This window comes from Peromyscus eremicus, chromosome 12, assembly GCF_949786415.1.
Source record: "Peromyscus eremicus chromosome 12, PerEre_H2_v1, whole genome shotgun sequence".
Lineage (NCBI taxonomy): Eukaryota > Metazoa > Chordata > Mammalia > Rodentia > Cricetidae > Peromyscus > Peromyscus eremicus.
Genome location: NC_081428.1, coordinates 76,029,964 through 76,056,628, shown reverse-complemented (window position 1 = coordinate 76,056,628; position 26,665 = coordinate 76,029,964). Strand labels below are relative to the sequence as shown.

General features: G+C 39.4%; 1 protein-coding gene across 1 annotated transcript in view; it reads right to left on the bottom strand.

The window, feature by feature from the left end:
* Nucleotides 1–26,665, bottom strand: part of Prkdc (protein kinase, DNA-activated, catalytic subunit) — a 221,554-nt gene that overhangs the window by 111,663 nt on the left and 83,226 nt on the right. Inside the window, exons 31-39 of the mRNA XM_059277873.1 lie at nt 23,716–23,970; nt 18,837–19,060; nt 16,831–17,039; nt 16,291–16,423; nt 15,692–15,850; nt 14,533–14,736; nt 11,857–12,042; nt 11,244–11,348; nt 9,754–9,921 (exon numbers count right to left, since the gene is read on the bottom strand). Coding sequence (XP_059133856.1) covers nt 9,754–9,921; nt 11,244–11,348; nt 11,857–12,042; nt 14,533–14,736; nt 15,692–15,850; nt 16,291–16,423; nt 16,831–17,039; nt 18,837–19,060; nt 23,716–23,970 — 1,643 coding nt within the window. The remainder of the gene's footprint in view (nt 1–9,753; nt 9,922–11,243; nt 11,349–11,856; nt 12,043–14,532; nt 14,737–15,691; nt 15,851–16,290; nt 16,424–16,830; nt 17,040–18,836; nt 19,061–23,715; nt 23,971–26,665) is intronic.

Here is a 26,665-nt window from a genome sequence, read left to right as displayed (position 1 = left end):
AGTGTGGCTTTGTTGGAGTAGGTGTGGCATTGTTGGAGGAAGTGTGTCACTATGGAGGGTGGGCTTTGAGGTCTCATATATGCTCAAACTACACCCACCCAGTGTCTCGGTTCACCTCCAGTTGCCTGTGGATCAAGGTGTAGGAATCTCAGCTCCTTCTCCAGCAACATGTCTGCCTGCACATCACCATGTTGCACCATGATGATAATGGATTAAACCTCTGAAAAAGTAAGCCACCCCAATTAAATGCTTTTCCTTTATAAGAGTTGCCGTGGTCATGGTGTCTCTTCACAGCAATAGAAACCCTAACTAAGACAGCATCCTATCTCATTCTCACACAGACTGCCCTTCCCTTTTTTCCTCATACATCATAAGGTAAAGGTCATTTGGTGCTGTTTTTCTGCCTGTATCAGAAAGCAGCCACTTTAACTTTTCTTCGTCGATTAATAAAGGATCTCTACAGGTGATTACGTGTGGTTTGTGCCTAATCTGGGGTTCAAGAGGTAGCCCCAGCTGTGTGAGATCTCCTTCACTGATAACTCAGATGGGCTAGGAACCCTCCAACCCTTTTCATATGTTCCAGTGCTCTGGTGCTGGAGTCCCTCATCCAACGCCAGCTGACTGGTAAGTCCCTCACCTTGCTGTCCTAAACGGTGCCCAGGTTATCAGGTGACAGCCATCAAGTGTCTGGTGTCCATGCCCTATACTGTGGGACTGGGGAGACTGCACCCCACCACGACCACTGTTTATGGTGGATTTCCATGTATTGGTTGCTAGTTAGGCACATTCTACACATTCTGGTTTGGTAGGGGGCTTCCCCCTTCCACTCTTGGTCATGCTGCTGGAATCTGGTGCCTTTCCCTCCTCCAAAAAAACCTGTCAACAGATCTGGGATTCATCCTTGGACTGAAAAGGACTAACAACATTAGGGCAGCCATAACAGGCTGCAGACTAACAATACTGAGACTAGGCCTTACCCTTACAATAACCAGGAAAAGCCACAAACGGTATCCTGCAGGGAACCAATCAGAATTGAGATAAACAAGTACTAGATGCTCCAAAACATTAAAGATAGTTTACATCATTTGTATATAAGTTGCCAATGCCTTGCAGCAACACCAGTACCAATCACTGTTTGACAAGTCCTCTGTTGTCCCACTCCTGGCCAATCAGAAGTTCAACCCCATCTGAATCTGGAATTCCCTTACCCCCCCCCCCATCCTTTATTGCCTGCTTCAACTGAGGTCGAGGCTCTCCCTGATCCAACTGCTGTATTGGAAAAGATGGAGAGCCCAAGCTTGAGCTTGCAATAAAGGTTCTTTGCTTTTGCATAGAACTTAAACTCCTGGTGGTCTCTGGGGGGCTCATGATGCAGGCATAGCAGAACCTACCTGGGTCCCTCTCTTGGTGACAGAGACTCCCTCCCAGAGACCTCTTGTTAATATTCTGACCAACCCCTTGAAATCCCACCCCTTGGCACCACTCTGTGTCCTGACCTAAAAGTCTCATTTTAAGGAAAAACCCCTCCCCTTCCTCTCTCTCTTCCAATTTCTTTCTTCCTTGCCATGAGGTGCGCACACCTCTACTTTTCCTCTCTTCTCTTCTCTTCCTCTCTCTCCTTTCTGTCTTTCTGTCTCTTTATCTCTATATTATAATAAACTCTTTCCATACAGATGCAGTGCCTGGGCTGAGAATAAATGTCTGCTGCCGCCACTGCCACCATGCCTGCATGGTGTGTCCCAATCACCGCCCGCCACATGCCAGTATGTTTCCCTGCACTCGCGGGACATCCTGGCCAGCCAGGGTCTCCCGAGTGCATATATCATAACGTTGGTGCTAGTGACTCAGCAGAGGTCCTCCTGGCACATTTCTCCTGCCTGCCGGCAGTCTGAAACACACTAGGAACCCTACACTGGCATAATTGATAAGCCCCTTTCACCCCTTTGGTAAGCCTCCCATTTGGCCATTTTTCCACAACTGAGGATTTGCTTGTCTCTCGATCATGGTGCCGGCACCATGTGTCTTTCGGGCTTTAAACCCCTTGGGGCCCTGTCCCTATGCAATGGCATATGGAGGCAGCTTGTGCCCACTCAATTCCACGGCCCATAGCCTTTGGTATGATGGTCCATTGGCTATCTTGTGCTGTTAATATTGGTACTTGTTGACCATCTGGGAAGCTGGAGGTCAGTCCGATGGACCTTAATACATCACTGTAGAAAAAGCACCTACCCCTTCCTATCCCAGCACCTCTGCTCTACTCAGAACCAATCCCCTTTCCACTCCAGCAGCCCATGGGCTAGCCACAGAAATGTCTGTTCACTTGACTGTATTTCTACCGCTGCTGCTACCACCACCACTCATGCTGTTGGGTCAAGCCAGGCAGAACACAGCCCCCCACCCCACCATGCCGCAGCCCAGGAGGGGGATCCCCCTCTCTTCAGCCTGGCTGCACTGCTACTCTGTTTCCCAGTCTCTTCCATAGCACTGTCTAGGAGTTCCAATGTAATAACTGTAAAAGCTTCCCAAAAAACTTTTTTCTGTCTTTCTTTCCCAAAGTCTATTTTCTGTTTATATGTTCCTTATCTTTTCAGTTTATTTTGAAAAACAAACAAACAAACAAACAAACAAACAAAAAACCAAATGACCACATGGTCAGTCGCCATATTTGATAAGGGCTGTCACATGGTCAGGCAGATGCCATCTTTGCTAAGGTCAAAGGGGGACACATCATCTGACCTCACTACCATCTTTACTAAGGGCACCGGGAAGTCTCTTCCTGATGCAGTTGTGGGCGGAGGCAGCACATTCCTATTCTGGGGGTAATGTGGCAACAGCACTGCTTAAGAGATTTTAAGTCTTTTAAAAATGTCATGTACTTTATTTTTGGTATTGCAAGAAGACATTTGAGAGACCTTGAACCTTTCCTTGGGAGCAGTTTTTGGATCTCTTGATAAATGATGATCTAAATGCTTCAAATCGCTTTCCTCTTCTAGGATACTGTTATATTAAGATTTTAAAATTTCAGATATTAACATTAATACAATTCTGATACAGTTTGGGTCACAAGCTCAGGATTTTAAAATTTTCCTTGGTTACTCATTACCTGCTTTTCTACGATTTGGATTTCAGTACTGACTGATAATACTAATTTACCTAAAACTTTTATTTCCTTTTACAAAATAAAAAATTCATATAAGCCTCAGAGGATCAAAAGAAGCCATTGGATCTACTTCACAGAGGTCAAACGAGCTCCAGATAAATGAGTTTCCTCACCTGTCTATTCCTGAGGATGGTATTTCTCTCCCTCCTGGTCTCCCTTTCCCAATCACTAAGACCATTGGCCAAAAGGTTCCAAATAAATTCATAAATTTTAACTCTCATCTCTATCTAGTCTGTACTTCAGCAGGCTGGCAGAAACATCAAAGCAACAGTTGTGGACCACAACCTGCAGTGCTTTCCCTGCTACAGATGCCAGCAGAGACTCTTGTCTGTATGATGTGGTCCAGCCCAGCCGAATGTAATGGTTCTCTGTCTCTACAGCTAGGTCACATAACCACATACTTCTGATAAACACCCCATTTCTTGGGTTGCCTCCTTACCTTTGACTAGCCAGGGTCCTGACCACTTGAGCCCTATTTCAGCTTGAAGCAGCTATGGAAGAGAATACGTTGTCTTTTGCTCCCTGTTCCCAGGACAGGCTAGAGGGATAGGTTAAGGATGGAAACACTGACATAGGGAACAAATTGGCTACTGAATGACCACTGCTATACCAGGAAACTGGACCCAATATTATCAATTGATATTTATTGGCTAGAATGGTCCTGAAATAGGATGGGACACACTTCTTTATACAGAACCAAGGAGGTATTGTATGACTTTAAGAAATTATTTCTATATAAATCACTCAGGATTATAATCTGGCTGTACTCAAAGATCAGAACTACAGCTACAGGAGCTTAAAAATGTGTAATAGATTCAGATATCACTGTCAACAGCTTAAAAAATGTCTCTCCTTACTCAAGGTTTATTTAGGCTTAAGAATGTGTGCCTCCCTGTCCTTGCTAACTTCATTAAGCTGTACCTAACTGGGAAATCTGTATATTTAGATCTAATTTATACATCTAACAGATTTTGTTACCCCAGTCCTCAAACACCTTTAGAGATCTGAGAATATGGCATTTAATATTAATATAAAAGCTTTTGATGACAGAGAGACAGGTCAGCTCCTGGCAGCATCCTGTATCGTCTCCAAGAAGATGGATGGCCACAGAAGAACTTCCACCTGGAAGCTTATGGCAAGGCCAGCCATGCAGTGAAAAGCTGACATCCTGTCCAGACTGTGAATAAGAGGAATAACAGGGTCAGTTGTCCTCTCTGCCAAGACAGGTAGGATGACCTCCTCAAACTTCTACTCCACAGAAGAAGTGTCAGACCTTCTGGGCTTATCAGCTGGCTAACTGCTGCCTCTGGAGCTCTAACACAGTATAATTCTGTGAAACTCACGCATAGTCCAATCCTTTGTAATTTACTTTTTAAAACTATGAAATACATGAATAAACTGGATTGTCCAATAAATGAGATAATATAAGGAATATACCATAACATATTAAAAATGATTTATAATACACCAGCAGCTAACATTACACAGAAAGGAAAAGGTTGAAAATTTTCTGTGTTATTTTTCTCATTACTGTGATGAAATACCTAAATGTAGCAACTTAAAAGAAGCATTAACTATAGTCCACAGGTAAAGAGATACAGTCCATATGGTAGTTATGGAAGGATGGTAGGAGCAGGTAATGACTGTAACAATGGATGTTTGAAGGAGGGTGGCTATAATCAGGAAACAAAAAGAGTAGTTTGAAACTGGGGTCACATTTAACTTGTAACACTCTCTAAGATCTAAGACAGACGAGATATGTAGGCTTCCACCTCTTCAACACAGTTTTTCAAGTCCAAGCCACAGCCATCAGGCAAAAGAAGGGATAGAGGACATACAAGTAGGTAAAAAAAGAAATTAAACTGTTATCATTTGCAAATGGCATGATTTTACATATGGAAAACACCAAAGACTAGACCAGAACATTTATTATAACCAATAAATCAACTTAGCAAAGTTACAGGATACAAAATCTATAAAAATCTGCAACATCACTATAAGTCAATAGTAAATCATCTTCAGTATAAATAAAGAAAGCAATCCCATGCCAGGGACGGCATATAAGATGGCTGATGTGCTGCCAGCAGAGACTGGAGAAAAGGGGAACCGAGATTGTGGACCATCAACTCCCCGTGTATTCCCCTCCGGATCTTCTGCTTAGCATGCCTCTAGAGGGCCAAGGCAGAAATGTATATGTGTCCCAAGGTCATGCTTTATGGCATGCACATGTCACGCCCTCCTCCATATAAATATTTCTTGTAATACTAGTCTTTTTCTTCTATCTGATCTTCATGTTCTGTGTTCCTAGATCAATGGTGATTTCTGTGATGCAGGACAGGAGTGAAGTAAATTTCACAGTAAATTATACAGAGATGTTCACTCAGTCTGGGGTTAAGGCAGTTATGCAGTTCATGGAAAAGAACCTGCAGCCTGGAGAAGCTTTTTAGGCTTGGATAAACTGTACCAAATGTGTGGTCAACTATAGCACATGGTATGATGTGTATCAACACACTGGACTTAAATTGGCCATGATGAATAATTCAGTTTCTGAGGATATTCCAAGGACATTGTGTAAAACTTGAGACCCTAAGGGGTATTGGCTGAAGACTATGGATGGAGTAACATATAGATGGAATGACAAATGAGAAGAGTAGGAACCTAGAATAGGAGGAAAATAGTGGCCTCCACCAAGAAAGGGAGATGGCAACTTTAATTCAGATACTTTTTATTCCTCCTGAAGGAATATGGAGATAATGTGACAATTGATGGAGTGATTGCTACAAGCTTTATTGAGTTCTTAGATTGAAAAGAGCTGCAAGAAAGGTGAGCTTCCTTTCATTGAAGCTCTATAAATTAGATTAGTTCTTCCTTGGAATTACTGGATATAGAAGGACAGAAGTCGCTGACTTGCAGGGACAGATTTCTTGTCTGAGGTCATTGTAGCCCACCAGTCATGGGGCTTAGTGTTTGCAGAGAGCTGAGGAGGAACTTAGGCAGCTACAGGGGTCTTGAGGTTGGAGCAGGCTGTGTGAGTAGGAAATGACTGTCTGGCACATTGACCACTGTTCTTATTTTTACCTTTTTTTTGTTAAATTGCATGTTGCTAGCCTTTGGGTCAAGTGCTCAAAAGATTGTATAATTATTAATAATAAAAATAGATTATGCTTGCTTTGGTGTTAAGTCTGTGATAGTTCCTGTGTTTAATTAAAGATGATGAAGAATGTATTGGTGATTTTCTAAGAATAATTTTTGGAATCATGAGAACATTTTATATTGGGTGATTTCCCTTTTTCTTTCTGTTCCCCCTTTACTTATGATAATAAAAGACTGAGGTCACCAGGGCAAGTAGCAGAAGCTAAGAGAAGTAAGAGGAGCTAAAGTAAGAGAAGTTAGAGAAGAAGCTAAGAGAAACTAAGAGAAGTTAGAGATACTAAGAGAACCTAACAGAAGCTAAGAGAAGCTAGGAGAAGCTAGGGAAGCAAAAGAAACTTAGCAACTGCAGAAGCCAGAAGTGACCTGTCAGCTTGCACGAACATTGTCTCTGTTATTGCGCCTTCCAGGTATCCCATCCTTCAGACCCCCGAAACTGCTGAAGCTGGACCCCGGCAATCCCAACTTTTATAGCTACAAAAAATAAAATACCTAGGGATAAATTTAACCAATGAAGTAGAAGAGCTCTACAATTATAAAATATCAATGAAAAAAACTGAACAGTACACCAAAAAGTAAAAGTACATCCATGCTTACAATCTGAAAGAAAAATAATATTGTTGAAAAATTCATACTATCCAAAGTGATCTAAAAATCCAACACAATCTCTATAAAAATGCCAATGATATTCTTCACAGAACAAGAAAAGACTAGGCGCTGGAGATGTCATTCAGTGGTAGAGTGCTTGCCTATCACATGAGGCCCAGGGTTTAATCTCCAGCACAGCATAAAACCAACTATGGTGGTGTAATGATGGAGGAATGTCTTTCTGAATGCTGTGAATATGTGTTGCTCTGATTGGTTAATAAATAAAGCCGTTTGGCCTATGGCAAGGCAGCTTAGATGCAAGCAGGAAATTCAGAGAGAGACAGGCAGAAGGCAAGCGGGGGAGAAGGGGGACACGACACATCAGTGAGCCGCCCAAGGAGCAACATGCAATGGGACTCAGGTAAAGCCATGGAACATGTGGCGATACATAGATTAATAGTTATGGGCTAATTTAAGATATAAGAGCTAGCTAGCAAAAAGGCTTGAGCCACGGACATGCAGTTATAATTAATATGTCTCTGTGTGTTTACTTGGGAGATGTGAGTAGGAGAGATTTGTCCCGACCACTGGCAGGCTGGGACACAGAAAATCTTCTAACTACAGTGCATTCCTATACTCTTAGCACTCAAGAAGAAGAAACAAAAAGATCAGAAATATGAGGTCATGCTTGGCTACACAGTAAGCTCCAGACAAGCACAGTTTACATGAGACTGTTTTGAAATAAAACGAAACAAAAACCAAAAACCAAAAAACAAACCCCTAAAAAACCAGAAAAATAAATTCTAAATATTATACAGGATGACAAGAAACCCTGAATATCCAAGCCATTTTGAATAAAAACAAAGTAGGAGACACTATATCACCTGACTTTAAAACATACTACAAAGCTGTAGTAACCAAAACAAAATGGTACTAGTATAAAAAGGTACAGCAAATGGAACAGAACATAGATTCTCCCAAATTCACAGCCAACTGATTTTCAACAATGGTGCTAAAAATTCACACTGGAGAAAAGATAATCTCTTCAGTAAATGGTGCTGGGGAAATTGGATATTTACAACTTGAAGAATGAAGCCAAATTTCTACCTCTCACCACTTAAAAATGTGAATTAAAATATGTAGCAGAAGCTAAGTGGTGGTGGCACACACACCTTTAATTCCAGTGCTCAGGAGGCAGAGGCAGGTGATCTCTGTGAGTTTGAGGCCACCCTGGTCCACAGAGTGAGTTCCAGGACAGCCAAGACTGTTACACAGAGAAACTCCATCTTGAAAAAAAATGTGTTAGAGCCATACATGTAAAACCTAAAACTACATCAAAACTATAAGCAAAAATGCCCCTAGACACTCAAATGGGCAATTTTTTGTTGTAGTTTTATTAAGTAACACAAAACCACAGGAAACAAAAGCAAAAATAGACAAGTAGCATTGAATCAAACTATAAAGGAAATGATCAGCATGTCCAGAATATATCTGAAAGTCCACAAACTCAACAGCAAACAAACGATTTAAAAATGGGCAACAGATCTAAACAGGTATTTCCTACGATAAGACATACAATGGACAACAAGTACATGGGAAACTGCATAATACCAACAATCATAGATAACACAAACCAAAACCACATGTATAACCACATCTCACTTAAGAGCTGTTCACAAGGGACCGTGAGGCTCTGGAAAAAAGGGAATACTTGCAAACTGTAGGAGCGAGTGTAAATTAGTACAGTCACTGCCTAAAGCCATCTGAGAGAAACTGCCCTAATAAGATTGGTCTGTGGCTCTGTCTCTGGAGGACTGTCTTGATTATTAATTGGTATAGAAGGGCCCATTCTGCTGTGTGTAGCAGTAGGCAGGTAGGCCTGGGTGGTATGAACAAGTAGCTGAACATGAATAACCAGCCAGAGGGTGAGTCAGCAAGCAGTGTGCCTCCATGTTCCTTGCTTCCAGGTTCCTGCCTTAAATTTCTACCCTGAACTCCCTCAATGATGGACTGTGAACTATAAGTAGTTCTTTTGGTTAGGGTTTTATTTATCAGAGTAACAGAAAAGAAAGTAGAACAACTATACAACCCAGCAATTCCACTATTAGGTTGCATATCCAAAGGAAATACATTTGTATAGACATGTGCATTGCTGCATTATTTCGGCACTATTGACAATAGGGTAAAAAAAAAAAAAGGGAAGTAATCCAAGTATCCATCAGTTAATGGAAGAGTAAGAAAGAAGCACACACACACACACACACAGAGGAAGTCCAGTAATCCTGAAAGGGGCTGAAATCCTATCATCTCTACCAGCTCAGATAAAATTGAAGATCATTATGTTAAGTGAAATAATCTGAGCACAGGAATATAAATGATTTCACTTATACACAGATTCTAAAGAATAGAATTTATAGAAACAGAGTAAGGTGGTGATTACCAGAGGCTGGAAACAACAAAGGGACTGTGGAGGTATGGGGAAGTATGGGGAAATGTTTACCAATGGACAGTAAATCATTATATAGATACAAGAAGTTCTGGTGTGGTGTTGCACAGTAAGATGACTACAGACAACAGTGATATATAGTATACATTTTAAAGAGAAAAAGAAAAAGCTTGGAAACTTTTTATTATAACAAAATAATAAATGTTTGAGGAAATAGGTCTGACTTGATTTAAACATTCCATATTATACACCTATATTAAAACATTACACGGTATCCCATTAGTATGTTCAAATTTTAATTTTTGTGTACCAGTTAATGTAAATTAAAGAAAATTTAACCCCCGTCAAATACAACAAAAAGGAAAAAAAATCAACTAATGTTTTATGGTTGACGCTTCTAAAAACTAACCTTTTTCATGCAGTCCACGTAATTATTGTACTTTAGAGAATCGGGAGGGAATTCATCAGACTTCATGGGGAAATGAGAAACAATGAGCTTTTCCAGAATATGCTTTAGGTTTTCTAGACTGCCTTCAGGCAGGTTGGTGAAGAATGGAAGAAGAATGATAGCTTGGCCCTGGGAAGCAATGCAAACAAATGTAAATCACACTAATTGTGGCTTACAGATCATACAGAGTAAATAAAATCACTACTTTCTAAAGACTGCAAATAATTCGCTGCATGGACTCAACAAATGACTTCAGAATAAATGCTGGATGACACCAAAAACCAACTTGAATGAAGCTTTGTACATCAGCTTCAGTTCTAGAAGTCAGCAGGCTGACAAGAAGGAGGACCTGAAGTTGGGAGACTGTGTGACTGCACTAGAGGGGAGGGAGTGGTGAATGGATATGGTCAAAATACATTGTGTAAATGTATGGAAGCTTCAAAGAATAAAATTTTAAAACCAGTTTTAAAAACAAAGATTATATTCAAATTCTATGTAGGAAGAATGGCTTGAATAACCTACAGGATAGTTTACAAGTATTTGTTTGCCCTCAGAAGTTCATATAGAGCTTATTGATCCTACCCCCTTTGAATAACAGATAAATTCCAAAATTTTCACATTTAAAGGAGAAACTTCCTGAGTCATACAGAATACATCAAAGAATAATCTAATAAAAAATGTGGTCATTCATGAAGACCACATTATAGGACTTTAAACTCAGAGACAATAAAATTACTTTTCTTGCTTCCCCATCACTAAAAGACTTCAATAGAAAAAAAGACTGAAAAATAGTTTGAAACTACTACAGCAAATCCAAAACACCAATTTAAATCTGATATATGTAAACACAAATGCTAATGATCATATTATGGTTATATTTTAAAAGAAATGTTGGGCTGGGTAGCTCCCTGGGGAAAGTGCTTGCTATAAATGCATGATCCCCAAACTCAGGTGAAGCAGAGACAGTAGTGTACATTTGTAATCTCTACCCCTGCAATAGTGGGATAGGTGGTGGAGAACGGAAAAGCCACGTATGCAGCAGCAAACATTAGACCTTGTCTTAAGATAGAATCCAAAGAACTACAGCAGAGCTTGTCCTCTGACCTCCATACATGTGCTGTGTGTGGTATGTGCTATAGCACACATATGCTCAACTGCTCTCACACATACACGCATGAACATCTCTTGAAGAGACATAGTGAAGTGCATGCAGATCAGCTAAACCAAAGCCAGAGTCTCTTTCATAAGGAAGAACCCACATTGTTCAAATCTGTGAATACTTAGATGATAGGTGCATGGGGGTTTATTATGCTAATGCCTTTACTATTATATGTTTCGAATTTTCCATACCCCCCCCCAAAAAAACCCAACACGATAAACACACAAAAATGTAAAGATGTGAAAATAAAGAGAACGTAATATCAAAAGACCAATCTTTTAAAGTCATCTACCTTTAAGTGTAGACCCAACTTTGTATCAGCAAGTAGACAAGTATATGTTGTGAAGATTTCAGGATGTGAGCTATGATTTGTATCAAAAGATAAAGTTGAATCAATCTAAAGGGAGATAAAACATGACAAATTTCTGTATTATACCTCAAAAATTTTTGACATATTTTTCAAATTTTTAAATTTCACAACTTTATTTGTACTTGAACCTCAAAAACAATTCAACAATGTTGCTATAAAACATTTTGCTATTTCCTGCTAAGGCAAAGTCTGTGAAGACACAGTAACAATAAAAAAAAAATAAGAAGCATAATAAACAATGCTATAAAATGTAAGACAAAGAAAATAATTTGCAGATATCTCTCAAAAATATATTTAATTATCAATGAAATGAGTTTTTGAAGGAACTTTCACCACAGTGTTTAAACATAAGTTAAGAGTTCAAAATAATGAACACAGCATCCATGGTGGTCAACATCTATAATCTCTACACTAAAGGAGGCAGAGGTAGAAAGAAGTAAGGGTTCAAGACAGGCTAGGGTTACATAGTGAGAATATGTCTCAAAAAGAACAACGTAACTAAATATGAATGCATTTTAAATTCTTTTCAAAATACCTGCAACATTTTTGCCAGTAAGGACAGCACTGTCATTTTGCTTTCTGGAGCAGACTCTGTGGCCCACCACGAATCACACTTCCTCCAGTTTTGCATAATTGCAGCTGCAAGCTTCAGTCCTTGGTGTTTCTGAACAGCTCGATCCCTGAAGCTCTGATCTAACATACCATTTAAAACAGTACTCACCTGAAAAAATTTTGTAGATTAAAGAAAAATTCTTTGATAGGAAAAAAAATACACTTTCATGTCAGTTATTCTAGGAAAATGAAAACGTTATTTCTGTAACAGATGTTTACCTGTCTAACAATCTAAGAGCACTATAACATAAATTTTCCCCCAGAATGAAGAGGGTGATGCTGATGCCCTTCTGCCCATTCTGCAGTGGGGGAGCAGATTGGGGGCATTCTCCATGAAATTCCATTTGGAAGAGGAGGTAAGTACTCTTCTGTGGACACAACTACCACCACATGCATTTCTGTTCTACTAACACCTTTGCAACAGAATAACAAATAATTTGGTTAGATTATCATTCAATATTCCCATCATTCTGACAACACAGGCATTTTTTACAGATGCTCTATGTAGTATACTATCAACACATTACTCTTCTTGTACATTCTGCTTTCTCTACAGCTAAATCTTGGCAGATTTCTCAGCTGTTTTCAGTGTACCTATCTTTGTCACTAGACTCTCCCAAATCAAATAATCATGCCCCTCCATCTTTGCCAATCAGTAAATTACCTGCTTCAAGAGACACAGCACTGATTATGTTGTGGAAGGCCAGACCTAGATAACCCATCTTACCCTTTGTACAAGGCCGAATACAACACCTTCCCCTTTCTCAGTTTACTGCGTTCTTACTATCTACCTGGCAGCTTCCTGACAAGATGTGAACAAGAAAACACATCCCTTTAGGATCTGGATTTTCTAAGCACATGTATTCTACTGCCACACATAACTGGGAATCTGGCTGCATTTAGAACTCCAATCTTTTGGTCTTACAGTATCCACAATTCTGTTGAGAAAACAAATGCCATTCAATTTCTTGATCCTTCAACACATAAGTAGCTTATCTCTTTTAGAACTTTCAGGATCCTTTTTCATGGTAAGCCTTTGGAAAATATGCTCCCTGTGGAATCATTCCCAAACCAGAGGTAAGCCACTCCACAGCCCTTTACACATGAGAATTCCAGTCCACCACTGTTTCCAGGAACCTTATTACCAAAGGCCACTTTCCTCTGAAGCTGAGGTCCTGTCCACTCAGTTCTAGGATCCTTCATCATTTTCCTTTTTCTTTCTTTTTTGAGACAGGGTATCAGCCCTGTCTGTATTGGAATTTGCTGAGTAGATCAAGATGGCCTTGAACTCACAGGGATCTGCCTGTCTCTACTTCCCAAGTGTGGGGATTAAAGATGTGTATCACTATACCTATCATTTTTATTTTGCTTTGGTTTTGTATTTTCACCCTACTCTCTGTGAGTTCCTAAATTTTATTTTCTTCATCTAATCCATTTTTTAATTTCAGATACCTAGGCTTACTTCCAGAGTATTCTCCAATCTTCTCACTCAGCAGCTATTCTTATTTCATCATTCATTGTATGTCTTTCCTGCTTCCCTCCCTCTCTGCCTCCCTGCTCATGCCCTCTGACAGTCTTTCCCCCCCTCTTCTGTTATGGACAGGCTAGAGTTTGGACTGGCACACCTATCCTGCTTTGCAGTTCTGTCACTCTGCTTGTTCTTTCTCTGTACCCACTAAGACTGATTTGGTTTGTTCTTTCTTAATCTCATTCTGTCATTTCAGAGAGCTGTAGGGAAGAAACAGAGGCAGTAAAGGTGACTTTTCTTGGCTAAGGACAAGGATGGTATGTGTAAAAGGTCAGGCTAGTAGAAATTGTAACTCTCTGAATATACTAACAGTTTCTGACTATGTACAGAGCACATTGCCAGTAACATTTCACAGTCCTTTAAGGTAGGCCAAGCTTGGTAACATCTACCTTTAATCCCAGCACTTGGGAGGCAGAGGCAGAAGCAGGTGGATCTCTGCTAAGTTTGAAGCCAACCTGGTCTATGAAATAAGCTCCTTGGCAGCTAGGCCTATATAGTGAGACTCTGTCTCAAAATGAAATAAAATAATAAAAAATAAACAAAAACCAAACAACCCACACAATTCCCTAAGTTAAGCAAACAAAGAGCAAATACATTAACTATCACTCTCTAAAGGGTTATTACGATGAGTCAAAGAGGGTTGTGGCATGAACATGCAGGAAAACAGGACATGACACTAAAACTGTGAGTGCTTTAAAGACAGGTTAGCAGTGCGGAGGACCAGCCTACAGGTGGTGTTGGAACAAACACTGCTGAGCACATGACACAAGTGGAAGCTCAAATATGACATTCTAGCAAAAGTCAGTATCCTACAGTGTTGTTTCTTATAGAGTTAGGCCCAGAGATTTAAGGGGCTTGAGGGAATGGAAAAAAATGACAGAAGTCTTAGTATCTATTAACATATACTGGCTTGATAAAGACTATATTTTGTTTCTATAGATTTTATTTTCACACATTAGCAGATCTTTCAATCTTCCAGGAAGAAATCTGGTTTTAAGAAAAACCATCAGAAACATAAAAACCCTGCTGTGAGCATTAGGTAAGAAAATATTTATAGGAAAAATTCCTTACCATTTTGGGATTATCTGCTGATGACTTCATGAGTTCTGATACAGCAATATCAAGATTTTTCAATAGCTCACTGTTAATTATTTCTGAGAACAAGCTATAGAAATATTCCCCATGGGAGAAGCTGATGTTTCTCTGTGAACTGCCCAAATACTGTGTCGTAGTCAACAGCGCTGAATTCAGTAGCAAACTCACAAGGTGCTCACACTAAGGAAGAGAAGAACATACATACCAGCAAATCCATACTCTAAGGTAGTGGGTACACAGTAAGTCTACAAGGAGCCTTCTAAAGAGTGTGATATGTGAAGTCAGGGCTCATTCAAATAATACATATTTAATTTAACTACTATTTTCTAAGTTTCTCTTTATGAGAGAAAGCTCCTACATTGATACTGCTACCAAATTTCCAGAAAAATCCTGCTGCTTTTCATACAATAGTCTAATGTGAATAAGTTGTTTGGGACAACTGAAATATAATTGAGAACATCAATGACACAAAGAAGTTCTTGCAATGGGAGAAGTGATAAGGGAGGACAGAATGGAACAAACACACAGACTGGTTGCAGATCTCAGCTACAGCAGTTTGTCTGAGGCCAGGTCTGCTCAGTTCAAAGAGTGGTAAGGACTTTGGTCATGGTGCCTTGGGTGCCTCAGGGATTACCCTCCAGGGTCCCTTTAGTCATCCATTCCAAGAATGGAATAAGGAGAGATAAAGAGACATGTCAACATAGGTCAACTTTAGTGACAAAATGTTCTTTGCCTAAAGTCCTTTTGGAAACAAAGCCAGACAGAAAACTTCCATTTATGAATGTTATGCTTTTATTTTTAAAAAAGTATTAAAGAAGAGAGCCTTAAAAAGTCAGTAAATGAGCTGGGTAGTGGTGGCTCATGTTTTTAATCCCAGCACTTGGGAGGCAGAGGCAGGTGGAGCTCTGTGAGTTTGAGGCCAGCCTGGACTACAGAGTTAGTTCCAGGACAGCCAGAGCTACACAAAGAAACCCTGCCTCGAAAACTCTCCCTCAAAAAAAGAAAGTCCAAAAGTTAATTATCATACGTGTCCATCTATGACTTTACTAACTAAATTTTATACTTTTGAGAGACACCACGAGTAAGTTATATAAGTCACTAGATAGGTAGTGTGGGATGCAGTTGATTTCCCTACCAGTCCTCCATAGGCAAAAGCTAATTCCAGGAGTCCATTGGCCAGGCTCATACAGCTGGGGTCCAATGACTGCAGGCACTGCCTTTCCTCTGTAGGTGCGATGCCTTTATAAACCAAAGAGAGCAGTCTCATGCCAATGGAATGATTCAATGCTGTAGACTAAAGGAAAAGTTGACATGAATTGCCTGGTGAGAGAAGGTGTTTAACACAAACATACAATGTCACTTCTTCAGTTAAAAAATATGTGTTAGCTAACACTGATAACTATTTTCCATTGCTTAGCAAAACTTTAATGCAGCTTTGTTTTTTAAGCTACAGATTTCATTCATGTGTTTCTGCGATACAGGACTTCAGGAACTGGTTCTTAAAATGTTTTAGGTTACTAAAATTTCAACTGTCCTTTATTCTTCTTTCATTCTATCTTTACTTTCATATTCACATTCTAGCCAATACCTGTGCAAGTGTTCTATAATTTCTATTTCAGTATATTCTGTATATAAAATATTTTAAACAAATAATATAAATACCAATTTGTACTAGCATAATGAAATTACTATAACAAAGCTAAGGGTACATATAAATAAATTAATTATGGTTACCTGAGATGACGATATAACATGAGAGAAGCCAGCTTTGTGGAGTTGTTTACAGGCTGATAAGACAGACAGCAACTTGGTCCTTTCTCGGCCAGCATCAGAGCTACACAAGCTAATGGCACAGAGCTCTTCAATACTGGCCGTGAGAAAAACAGAAAACCAAGTAAGAATACACTAAGGAATTTCATGTGTTGTCATAAATTTACTAATCACCTGACCCTCAAACTCATTTACACAGTCCTGGAAAACACAAGGTAACACCAGAAGAAGGCTCGCAGGACACATCAGCCATGGACAGAAAATGTAGTGCTATGCACATCTATTGTTCTCTCCCATTCTAAATGCAGGAAAGGAATTAATAAAGCTCATGATTTCCAGAAAAACATATGAGATCATTTGTACGCACACAAGAGTGCATGCTTGCACATACGCACTGACAAGTGCCTTGCTTGAGGACATTGCAGCTGTGCACATGGATGTCAGGAACACTGGATGTGTGAAGACCTGAATCACAGTAACTGTGAGCATGGTCTGAGCACCCACCTCTGCACTGTCACTTTCTCCCTCAGCTGAGTCTCCAGTGCGTCTCTGTACGGGGACTTCTTTAGTGCTTTCAGCAGGTTCACACAAATGCTAGGAAGATGGTTCATAACCTGGATGTCGCCAACATTGAAACCTAAGCTCATGGGCTCACAAAGCATTTTCACTAAGACTTTCATAAAATTTGTGTTACACAAATGCTTCTCCAGGAGCTATAAAGAGAAAAGATAGGTTGAATAAAAGTGCTTCTTAGCCAAAGCTCAAGGTCCACAGGGTGGGAATATTCACAATACTGACAGTTTGGCAGAGTTTCTCAAAATAATTGAAGAGTATTAAAATGCTTAAAACTAAAGATTTTCAGATTTTATTTTATATTGTTAATTTTAGAATATCTGGATAGATATTCTATCACATGTTATCACATGACATCACTATTCTGAAAAGCTAAAAACCAAAATCCTTCAAAATCTGAGACAGTTTGATATTCAAGTTTTGGAACAGTTCAGATATTTGACTTTCTGATTAGGAATGTTCAGCATTTATTTTCAAATAGATTGTACACTGTGGTAACTATAGTTAACAACAATGCATGCTTGAGAACTGCTACAACCACACTTGAAATGTTCTCACATAAGGGATAATACATGAGGGGATGAGGAATAGAGATGGTAATTGGTTTGACTTAACCACATACATACATGATCAAAATATCATGGTGTAGACCATAAATACATGTAGTTTTTACTCATCAAAGTAAATAAGGGTAATTTCCTGTAATGGAAAGTCTCAGAGGAGCCAAAGCCACTTCCAAAAAATTATTAGCAAATATTAATTATACAGAGTAATGGGTTTCCTTGTGACAATATTGTATGTACACGTAACACACTTTAATGACACTGAACTCTCCATCACTCTTTTGTCCCCTTTTCTCCTCTTTAAAATGACCTCACCCTTGTTCTTTCACATCCTCCCTGGTCCACATCTGACAGGAAATGTGATACTTAATATGATCTCTAGTTCCATTTATTCTCCAGTAAATGATATTACATTATTCTTTACGGTTGAAAAAGAATAATCCATGGTGCATAAAAACACACAGACACACACAGACACACAGACATATTCTTTATCCATTCATCTCTAAATGGCACCATGGCTGATTCCCTAAATTGTTACTGTGAACACTGCTGCAATAAACATGGGTACAGCCAGGCCCACACCTTTAATCATGGCACTCAGGAGGCAGAGGGAGGTGAATCTTTGTGAATTCCAGGCTACTCTGGTATACATAGTAAGTCCCAGTCAGTCATGGTTACAGTTTTCACTTGTCTCAAAAAAAAAGGCGGGGAGGGGAGGTAATAGGCATCTCTATGCTGATTTTCATTCCTTTAGGTCTATAACCCAAATGGTATGCCTGGGTCCTATATGGTGATTCCACTTTTAGTTTTTAAAGAATATCCATACTGATTTCCACAGTGGCTGGGCTAATTTACATCCCTACTTTTAGTGACATTACAGTGCTACAGATGGAGCCCATAGCTTACACATGGCAAGCAAGCACTTTTCCACTGAACCCCACTTTCAGGTCCTGCCCCCCAAAGCAGTATTTGATTTCCTTTTCCTCCCATCTTCACTGGTATTTGTTACTGTTTGATTTCTTAGTGATAACTATTTGAACTGGGCTAAGATGGCACCTCAATGTAGTTTTGCTGTTTCTCTCTTGTGGCTAATGATCTAAGGCAGTGGTTCTCAACTGTCCTAATGCTGCGACCCTTTTATATAGTTCCTCATGTTATGGTGATCCCCAACCACAAAACTGTTTTTGTTGCTACTTAATAACTATATTTTGCTACTGTTATGAATCACAATGTAAATAGTTTTGGAGATAGAGGTTTGCCAAAGGAGACATGACCCATAGGTTGAGAACCACTGTTCTAAGGGAAACTTAAAAACATTTCCCATTATAAAGTACTAATTTCAAAATAACAGAGCAGGAGGTAAGATCCTACCTTGCAAACTTCTGGAGAGGCATTGAGCAGGGTTGTAGTAAATTCCATAATCCGGACTAAGACGGTACATTTACTATAGTTGTATTTTTCTTCCTCTTGTGGGCTGGGAGGGCCAGTTGACACTCCTGTGCAAAAGCGTTGTTCTACTGCCCTAGCATCACATGTTGCTATGCTTTCTAAAAAGAAAGCCACTGATTTCAAAAGTGAAGTCTGTGTTTCAGTACCTAGGAATAATAACAGAAAAATATTGGTGTGGATTTCCTCCTAACTCTACTAAAATGAATGTGAAGTTCTTTCTTAAAATACAGGTAATGATATACACTCAACAAAAATTTCAAGAATTAAAAAAAAAAAGTTCAAGAAAAGATGAATAAAACAGCAGCTATTTCTTCTTAGCTTCTTAGTTCAAACTTTGAACTAAATGATAATCAAAACAGAATTCAATTTCACATATAGACAGTAACAATGTCTTTATAGGAAAGCACTAGGAAAGCACTCTGCCACTGCCCTCTTATTGTTTGAACACTTTGCCCCAACTGCTATAGCTATTCTGGGAGTTCTGCAGCTTTTAAAAGGTTAAGAATAGTTAGAAGACACCGGTCCCTGGTGGGATGTTGTTGTGTTCAGGGACACTCTCTCACTTTTTGCCAATAATGAGGTGAAGGGATCTGCCACATCTTCCTGTCACCATGATATATAGAGAGACAGGCCTTCACGGACTCTAAACAATGAGCCAAAACAACTCTGTCCTTCAAAGTGTTTATGTCAAGATATTGTCACAAAAACATGAAGTTTGACTAACACAAGTCTTGACTGTCAAATATTACTTATGAGAACTATCATTTAAGAGAGCAATTTGGCAACTCATATAAAAAAGACTTAACAAATAAATATGCATGTTAATCTTTAACAAATATTTTAAAATTCCTATGGTTTTATTGAACACTAAAATTTTAATCCAATAAAATAATGGCAAATAGTAAATAATGTGCATTTTACTAATTTTTGGTCTTTGAGACAGGAACATACTTATATAACGCAAGCTGGAGTGCAACTTGTGACCCTCCTCCCCTACCTCTCCTGAAGAGGTGGGAATAGAGGTGTGCAGCACTACATCTAGTGTTATTTTTGATAATGAAGAAATTGGAAAACTCCTCCAATGAGCAATGCAGAAACAAATGACAGTGGGGCTCTTTAATCAGATATGTTGGGCATTTGCTATCTTACAGAGACATTCTCTAGCTCAACTCCGCATTGCCTTATAAAATCCATCTGTCTGAACAAAATCAAGCTGTTTCCTTCCCCACTGAACATTGTGCACTGTGACATTTCTTCCACTCACCATATTGCTCCACTCTTCTCATAGGTCACTACCCCAAAACATAGCAACCTTCAGAGCCCCAGAAAAGGTAACAACGCTAAGTACTGGTACATATGCTCAAAGAGATAACTAAGAGAGTCTCTTTTTATTTCCCCTCCCTCCCTCCCTCCATCTGTCCATTCCTCCCTTTCTTTCAAGCTGCAGGGCAGTTTAATTAGTTAGAGAGACAGCAGAGCAGGTAAGCTGTAAATCTCAGCAGCTGCACAGATAGGAAGATGGAAAAGAAGAAAACAGAAATACAGACTTTTTGCAGTAGGAGAGTGGAGAAAGTCTTGAGCAAATGTGCATTGTTGACAGGAGTATGACCATGTCAAATGTCAATCTGTTTATATGGTGGATTACATTTATCAATTTATATATGTTCAACAATCTTTGCATCTCTGGGATAAAGCATACTTGATCATCATAGATCATCTTTTTGATGTATTCTTGGGTTTGATAGGCAAATATTTTATTGAGAATTTTTGCCTCATCTGTAATTCTCTTTCTCTGTTGGATCTTTGCATGGTTTAGGTATCAGAGTAATCATGGTCTCACATTGGACAATGTTCCTTCTGTTCCTATTCTGTGGAATAATTTGAGGAGTATTGATGTTAATTCTTCTTTGAAAGTCTTTTAGAATTCTATACTGACTCTATCTGACCCTAAGCTGTTTTTGTTTGGGAGACTTAATTGCTGCTTCTATTTCACTATGAGTTATAGGTCCATTTCAATTGCTTATATGATCTTGATTTAAGTGGTATATACCAAGAAATTCATCCATTTCTTTTAAGTTTTCAATTTGGTGGAGTACAGATTGTTAAAAGTATCTCCTTATGATTCTCTGCATTTCCTTGGTGCCTGCATTTCTTGGCCTGGGTATCAGATCTTTGTAAGGGTCTAACTAGCAAGGGGGATGTCTTTTGCTCCACCCCTTGGCATTGTTATAAATAGACCTTTGGAATAAAATTCTGGGCTGGTGAATAAGAATCCAGGCCCACCTGAGTCTACCCTGTGTTTTCTCTCCATTCTCTATTTCTAACTAAGTCTTTGTTTTTTTTTTAAGGAAAGCATTTTTTTTTTTTTAAAGATTTATTTATTATGTACACAGTGTTCTGCCTGCAGGCCAGAAGAGGGCACCGGACCACATTACAGATGGTTGTGAGCCACCATGTGGTTGCTGAGAATTGAACTCAGGACCTCTGGAAGAGAAGCCAGGGTTCTTAACCTCTGAGCTATCTCTCCAGCCTCTTCTAACTAAGGCTTTTATCCCTCACTCCTCAAGAGTTCCTGGGGTAAATAAGTGTGTTGGCTGGTCTCCTACAGTTGGCGCCTGAACAGGGACAAAAAAAGATTAAAAAAAAAAAATCCCCAGGGCTTGGCGAAAGGATTGTAGGGGCATTGCGAATGTAGGCATGCCAATAAGGAGTTGAAAAATAAAGGCAACAGTATTTTATTCTCGGGTGTATAGGTAGACAATAAAATGCTGCAAGGCTGTAGTGTTAGAATTCTCTCTCTCTCTCTCTCTCTCTCTCTCTCTCTCTCTCTCTCTCTCTTCTGTCTATAAAAGATAAGAAATGTAAAGGCTTGAGTAGGTCTTAATTAGGGTTTGTAGAATAGTCCTATCTAAAGTAATCCTATAATAAGCTTGTAAGAAATAGTTGTAAATTAAGTTTAAATAAGAATAAGGTAGTCTATTAGGTAGGCTTAGTCCTATAGAATGTAGGTTAAATAGGTCGTAGATTTAGTATAAAATGAGTCAGAGAAATGTAGGTTTAGAATATATAGGCCTTAGGTTTAAGGATATGATTAAAAAAAAAAAAAAGTAATTTAGAATAGGTTTTCCCAACCTGGGACTCGGAGAGCAATGTCCATGGCGGACTATGGACTTGGCAGTTCCAGAAAGCCAACAACAACAACAAGAAACAGTTCCAGAGACGGCCAGCTTCAGAAAATAGCAGCCAGAGGATCTCGAAAGCCGAAACACTCAAGGCATCAACACCGTGCAGATGGAAGATGCACGAGGGTCTACAAGTTTTCTACTGAAAGAAAGCCACAGTGAAAAATAACCAAGCTAAGCCATGAGAGAGGTTAACGACAAGCAGCAGTTTGGAAAGCCCTGCAGAGATGCCTCACTGCAGGAAAGATGAACAGTAAAGTTCTGTAACCTTTGAGATGCTACACCGCAAAAAAGACAAACGGCAGAGAAAACCCAGAGGTTGGGGGGAGGGGGATGATGATGAACAGTGAGCAGAGCAAGTCTTAGTATAAAGATCTCGTTTTCTCTTTGTTGGGTGAGTGTTCTGTTCTTTGGTTGCTGGTGTCCACTCTGGATCCTCAGTAAGTGTGGTAGCTCTGAGGTCCTTGGTAGAGTGTGTTTCTGTGGATTTTTTGCATGACACAAAGAAATGGAAAAAGGCTAGGAAGAAAGACTGCAAGGGTAGTGGGAAAGTGCCAGGGTGGCCCTGGGTCTGAATCAAGAGGTGCATTCCCCAGGGAATGGAGTTAGGTGGGACGAAGAGGAAGTCTAGAGAAACCAGAATCAAGGATTACATTGTTAAATATTGAAACAGCCTTTAATACAACAAATTACTGCTCTATTCAACATTAAAAATTTGTTAAATGGGAAGGGGGTTATATTTTAGAATTAATCAGTTATGGAACTATTTATTCAAACAAATATTTCTTAGTAGAGTAAAACGTTGCTAGCAATTTTAGTTAAACAACAAACTATATGACAGCTATTCCATAAAACTATACCACCTAGTGACATAGAGTGTTACTGGGAGGTAGGAGAATCTTTAGAAGATGGAGAACATGGTAATATTATTAGAGGTGTACATTTTAAGGGATATTGAGACTATAGCACCCACTTCTTATTCACTTTGCTTCCTGGCAACCAGGAGGTTAACAGCTTTCTCTAGTACATGTCAAACCACAGGGCAAAGGCAACAAAGCCAATCATGGACTGAATCTCCCAAGCCTGTGAGCCAAAATCAACCCTACCTCTTAAGCTAATTACCTCAGCTTTTTTGTCACAGTGGTGGAAAGCTGATTAACACAAAAGAGAATGTAAGAAAAGAAGCCTGGAATACAGCTCAGTGGTAGAAAATCCAAGTTAATCCCCTTTACACAACACTAATTAGCTAGTGTCTTATCAATTTCGTTAGTATTATTATATTTATTTATTTAGGTTTTTTGGGACAGGGTTTTTTCTGTGTAACCGTCCTGGCTGTCCTGGAATTTGTTTTATACAGCAGGCTGATCTCAAACTCACAGAGATCCAACTGCCTGGTTTCAGTTTTGTTAGTATTATTTTGATTTTAATTTATTTTCTACACAGGTCTCACCATATAACAGTGGTTGTCCTGGCACTGTCTCTGTAGATAAGGCTGGCCTAGAACTTACAGCCTCTATCTCTATGTGCTTGTTAGCGCTGTTTTGACATGCACTGAGCAATCTACCTGGCATAAACCAAGCAGAATCAGGCAATTTGATTTTAGAATAAATTTTACCTACCCCAGACCTCTTGTACTTCCACTGTCTTCTCCTCGATGAATGTGTTGTAGCACTCCAGTGCTGCAAGAAGCATGTCCAGCCACTGAAGGACTGCTCGCAGGCTGATCGGCCCTCGCAAATGGAAGAGAGTTGGTTGAGCAAGAATGCCTGCTGGCTGATCACAGCTGCTAACCCCTCCTTCAAATGTGCTTATGAGAAAAGAAATATCTTCTGTTTTTATAAGATCTTTCAGCCATAAAGAAGGAGACTTGTTGCCTAAGAGACAAATTTTAATAAGACAAATAAGAGATTAAAACATATACATAAAGATATCAACATTCAAAAATTAAAGCTCTTTAATCTTTGAACCTAGTTAAAATTTCAAAATGATACAGGATGATCTTTTCACTACAACTAATTTGTTTCACTGTTCTTACTTCTAAGAAGTTATTTCCACTAAAGCTGTACTCTTCAGTTTCCTAACATTATAAAACACTACCTGGACTAGCAACAGACTGATACTCTGCCCCTGTCCTTTTCTTTTCAAGTTCCCAAAGAGTGCTGTGAGTTTTGGGTTTGGATGCTGGTGGTGCTGCTCACATCTCTGAGGACCTGGCCTCTACATCTCAGTCTCCTCATCCCAAATAAGAAGAATAGCATGCCTGTGCTTATTTATATTACCCACACTAGCTTTGAACTTATGGGTACATGTGACCTCAGTCTCACAAACTGCATGCTAAGCAGTGTTTATTAAGTAAGTCAAATGACTTGCTTTAAAAGTTGTTTTCTGGCCGGGCGGTGGTGGCGCACGCCTTTAATCCCAGCACTCGGGAGGCAGAGCCAGGCGGATCTCTGTGAGTTCGAGGCCAGCCTGGACTACCAAGTGAGTTCCAGGAAAGGCGCAAAGCTACACAGAGAAACCCTGTCTCAAAAAACCGGAAAATTAAAAAGTTTAAAAAAAAAAAAAAGAAAAGAAAAGAAAAGAAGTTGTTTTCTTTTGATATTGTACTTTCTCTAAATAAAAAAAGGAAAGGGCAAAATTTCATTTTGCATGTTAAGAAATCTGTGGCTAAAAAAGGTGTGATTCTGTCACTGATTAACTTACGCAAGAAATCAAAACAAAATATATACTGAATATATGTCTGATGTTGTAAGAGGACATGGGAGTGCAAAAAGGAGGAACAATCCATTATTATCACTAAGAACCAAAGAAAATTTTAATTATGAGAAGAAAAATAATATGGTATTTAAATTCTATAGCAAGTGTCAAGAAAGACAGAAAGCAAGCATCAGAAGGAAAAGGCAGATCTACAGACAGAATAAGACATGGGAACCTTATCAGGTACTTTGCTGGCTAGTCTTAAGTCAACTTGGCACAAGCTAGAGGTTATCTGAAAGGAGGGAACCTCAACCGAGAAAATGCCTCTGTAAGATTTGGCTCTGGGGCATTTTCTTAATTAGTGATTGATGAGGGAAGGCCCAGCCCATGGTGGGTGGTGCCACCCCTGGGCTAATGGTTCTAGGTTTTATAAGAAAGCAGGCTGAGCTCTTTCGGGTCGGAAGCAAATGTCTTCGATGCTTATGTGCTTCCTGAATGTCAAGCTGCATTACTGTGTAAGCTGTGCTATTCATAGCAAGGTAGTCAGGAATCAATCCCATGAAGCCTGAACACCCCCACCACGATTTAGACCTGCTGGTGCTGCATGAGGACCTCCACCAAAGACCATGTAAAGAGGTGGCTTCATAAAGACAAAAGAAAAAACACCTTGGAAAAATAAAATGGCACTTACACTTTTATGTAGCATTTGAATGTGTCTTTAAAAAAAAAGAAGAAAGAAAGAAAGAAAGAAAGAAAGAAAGAAAGAAAGAAAGAAAGAAAGAAAGCAGGCTGAGCAAGCCATAGGGAGAAGGACAGTAAGAAACATCCCTCCATGGCCTCTGCATGAGCTCCTGCCTCCAGGATCCTGCCTTGTTTGAGTTCCTGTCCTGACTTCCTTCAATGATGAACAGTAATATTGAAGTGTAAGCCAAATAAATCCTTTCTTCCCCAAACTGTTTTTGGCCACAGTGTTTCATCACAACAATGGTAATACTAACTGGGACAGATACAGAAAATCATCCTCAAGGTCTCCTGGCTGACTGGAGGGGCATACACCTGCAATCCCAGCAGCATTAAGGAATAGAAGGAAACAGGATAAGGAGTTCAAGACCATACTTAGCTACGCAGTAAGTTTGAGGTTAGCCTTGGCCACACAGACCTTGTCTTTAAAAAAAAAAAAAAAAAAGTGTGTGTCTATATATTTTTTCATATATAATATATATATATATATATATATATATATATATATAGAGAGAGAGAGAGAGAGAGAGAGATAGATAGATAGATAGATAGATATAAAGAAGAGGAGGAGAAAAAAAAAGAACAAGAAAAGGATGAAAGGAATATCTCTTAGGCTCCTCCCAATGTGCTATGTTCTAGCCTCTATGGTATCAATCAAACTCACATTGAGTCTTAACATTCAAAAGAAACTAGACAATCATGTCTCTCAAAAGCCTGATACACATGGCATAAACAAGCCTACAACTGCTGTGATATTACATTGACCTGAGGTATTCATATGCTTGAAGCCTCAACACAATTATCTAGAGATCCTCACCACTGCTCCTCAAAAAAGGGGGCGGGGTAGTGGTGGGGAGCCAAAAGCAGGTGATACATTCTAAAGGCCACAGATGACATAGACCAGACAAAAAATATATTAGTTTTTTGTTTATGTTAGGGAAAGGGCTAGTTTTGCCTACTACTTGATAGCCTAACTTTATAGATTCTTTTGAGACAAGAGCTTCACTGGTTAGCCCTGGTTGGCCTAGAACCTACAGAGGTCCACCTGTCTCTGTGGGATTATAAGCAAAAACAATTTTAGTTGAAAAAATAGGAGGTAGGTAACTGAGAAGAGAACAGCAAAAGAAATGT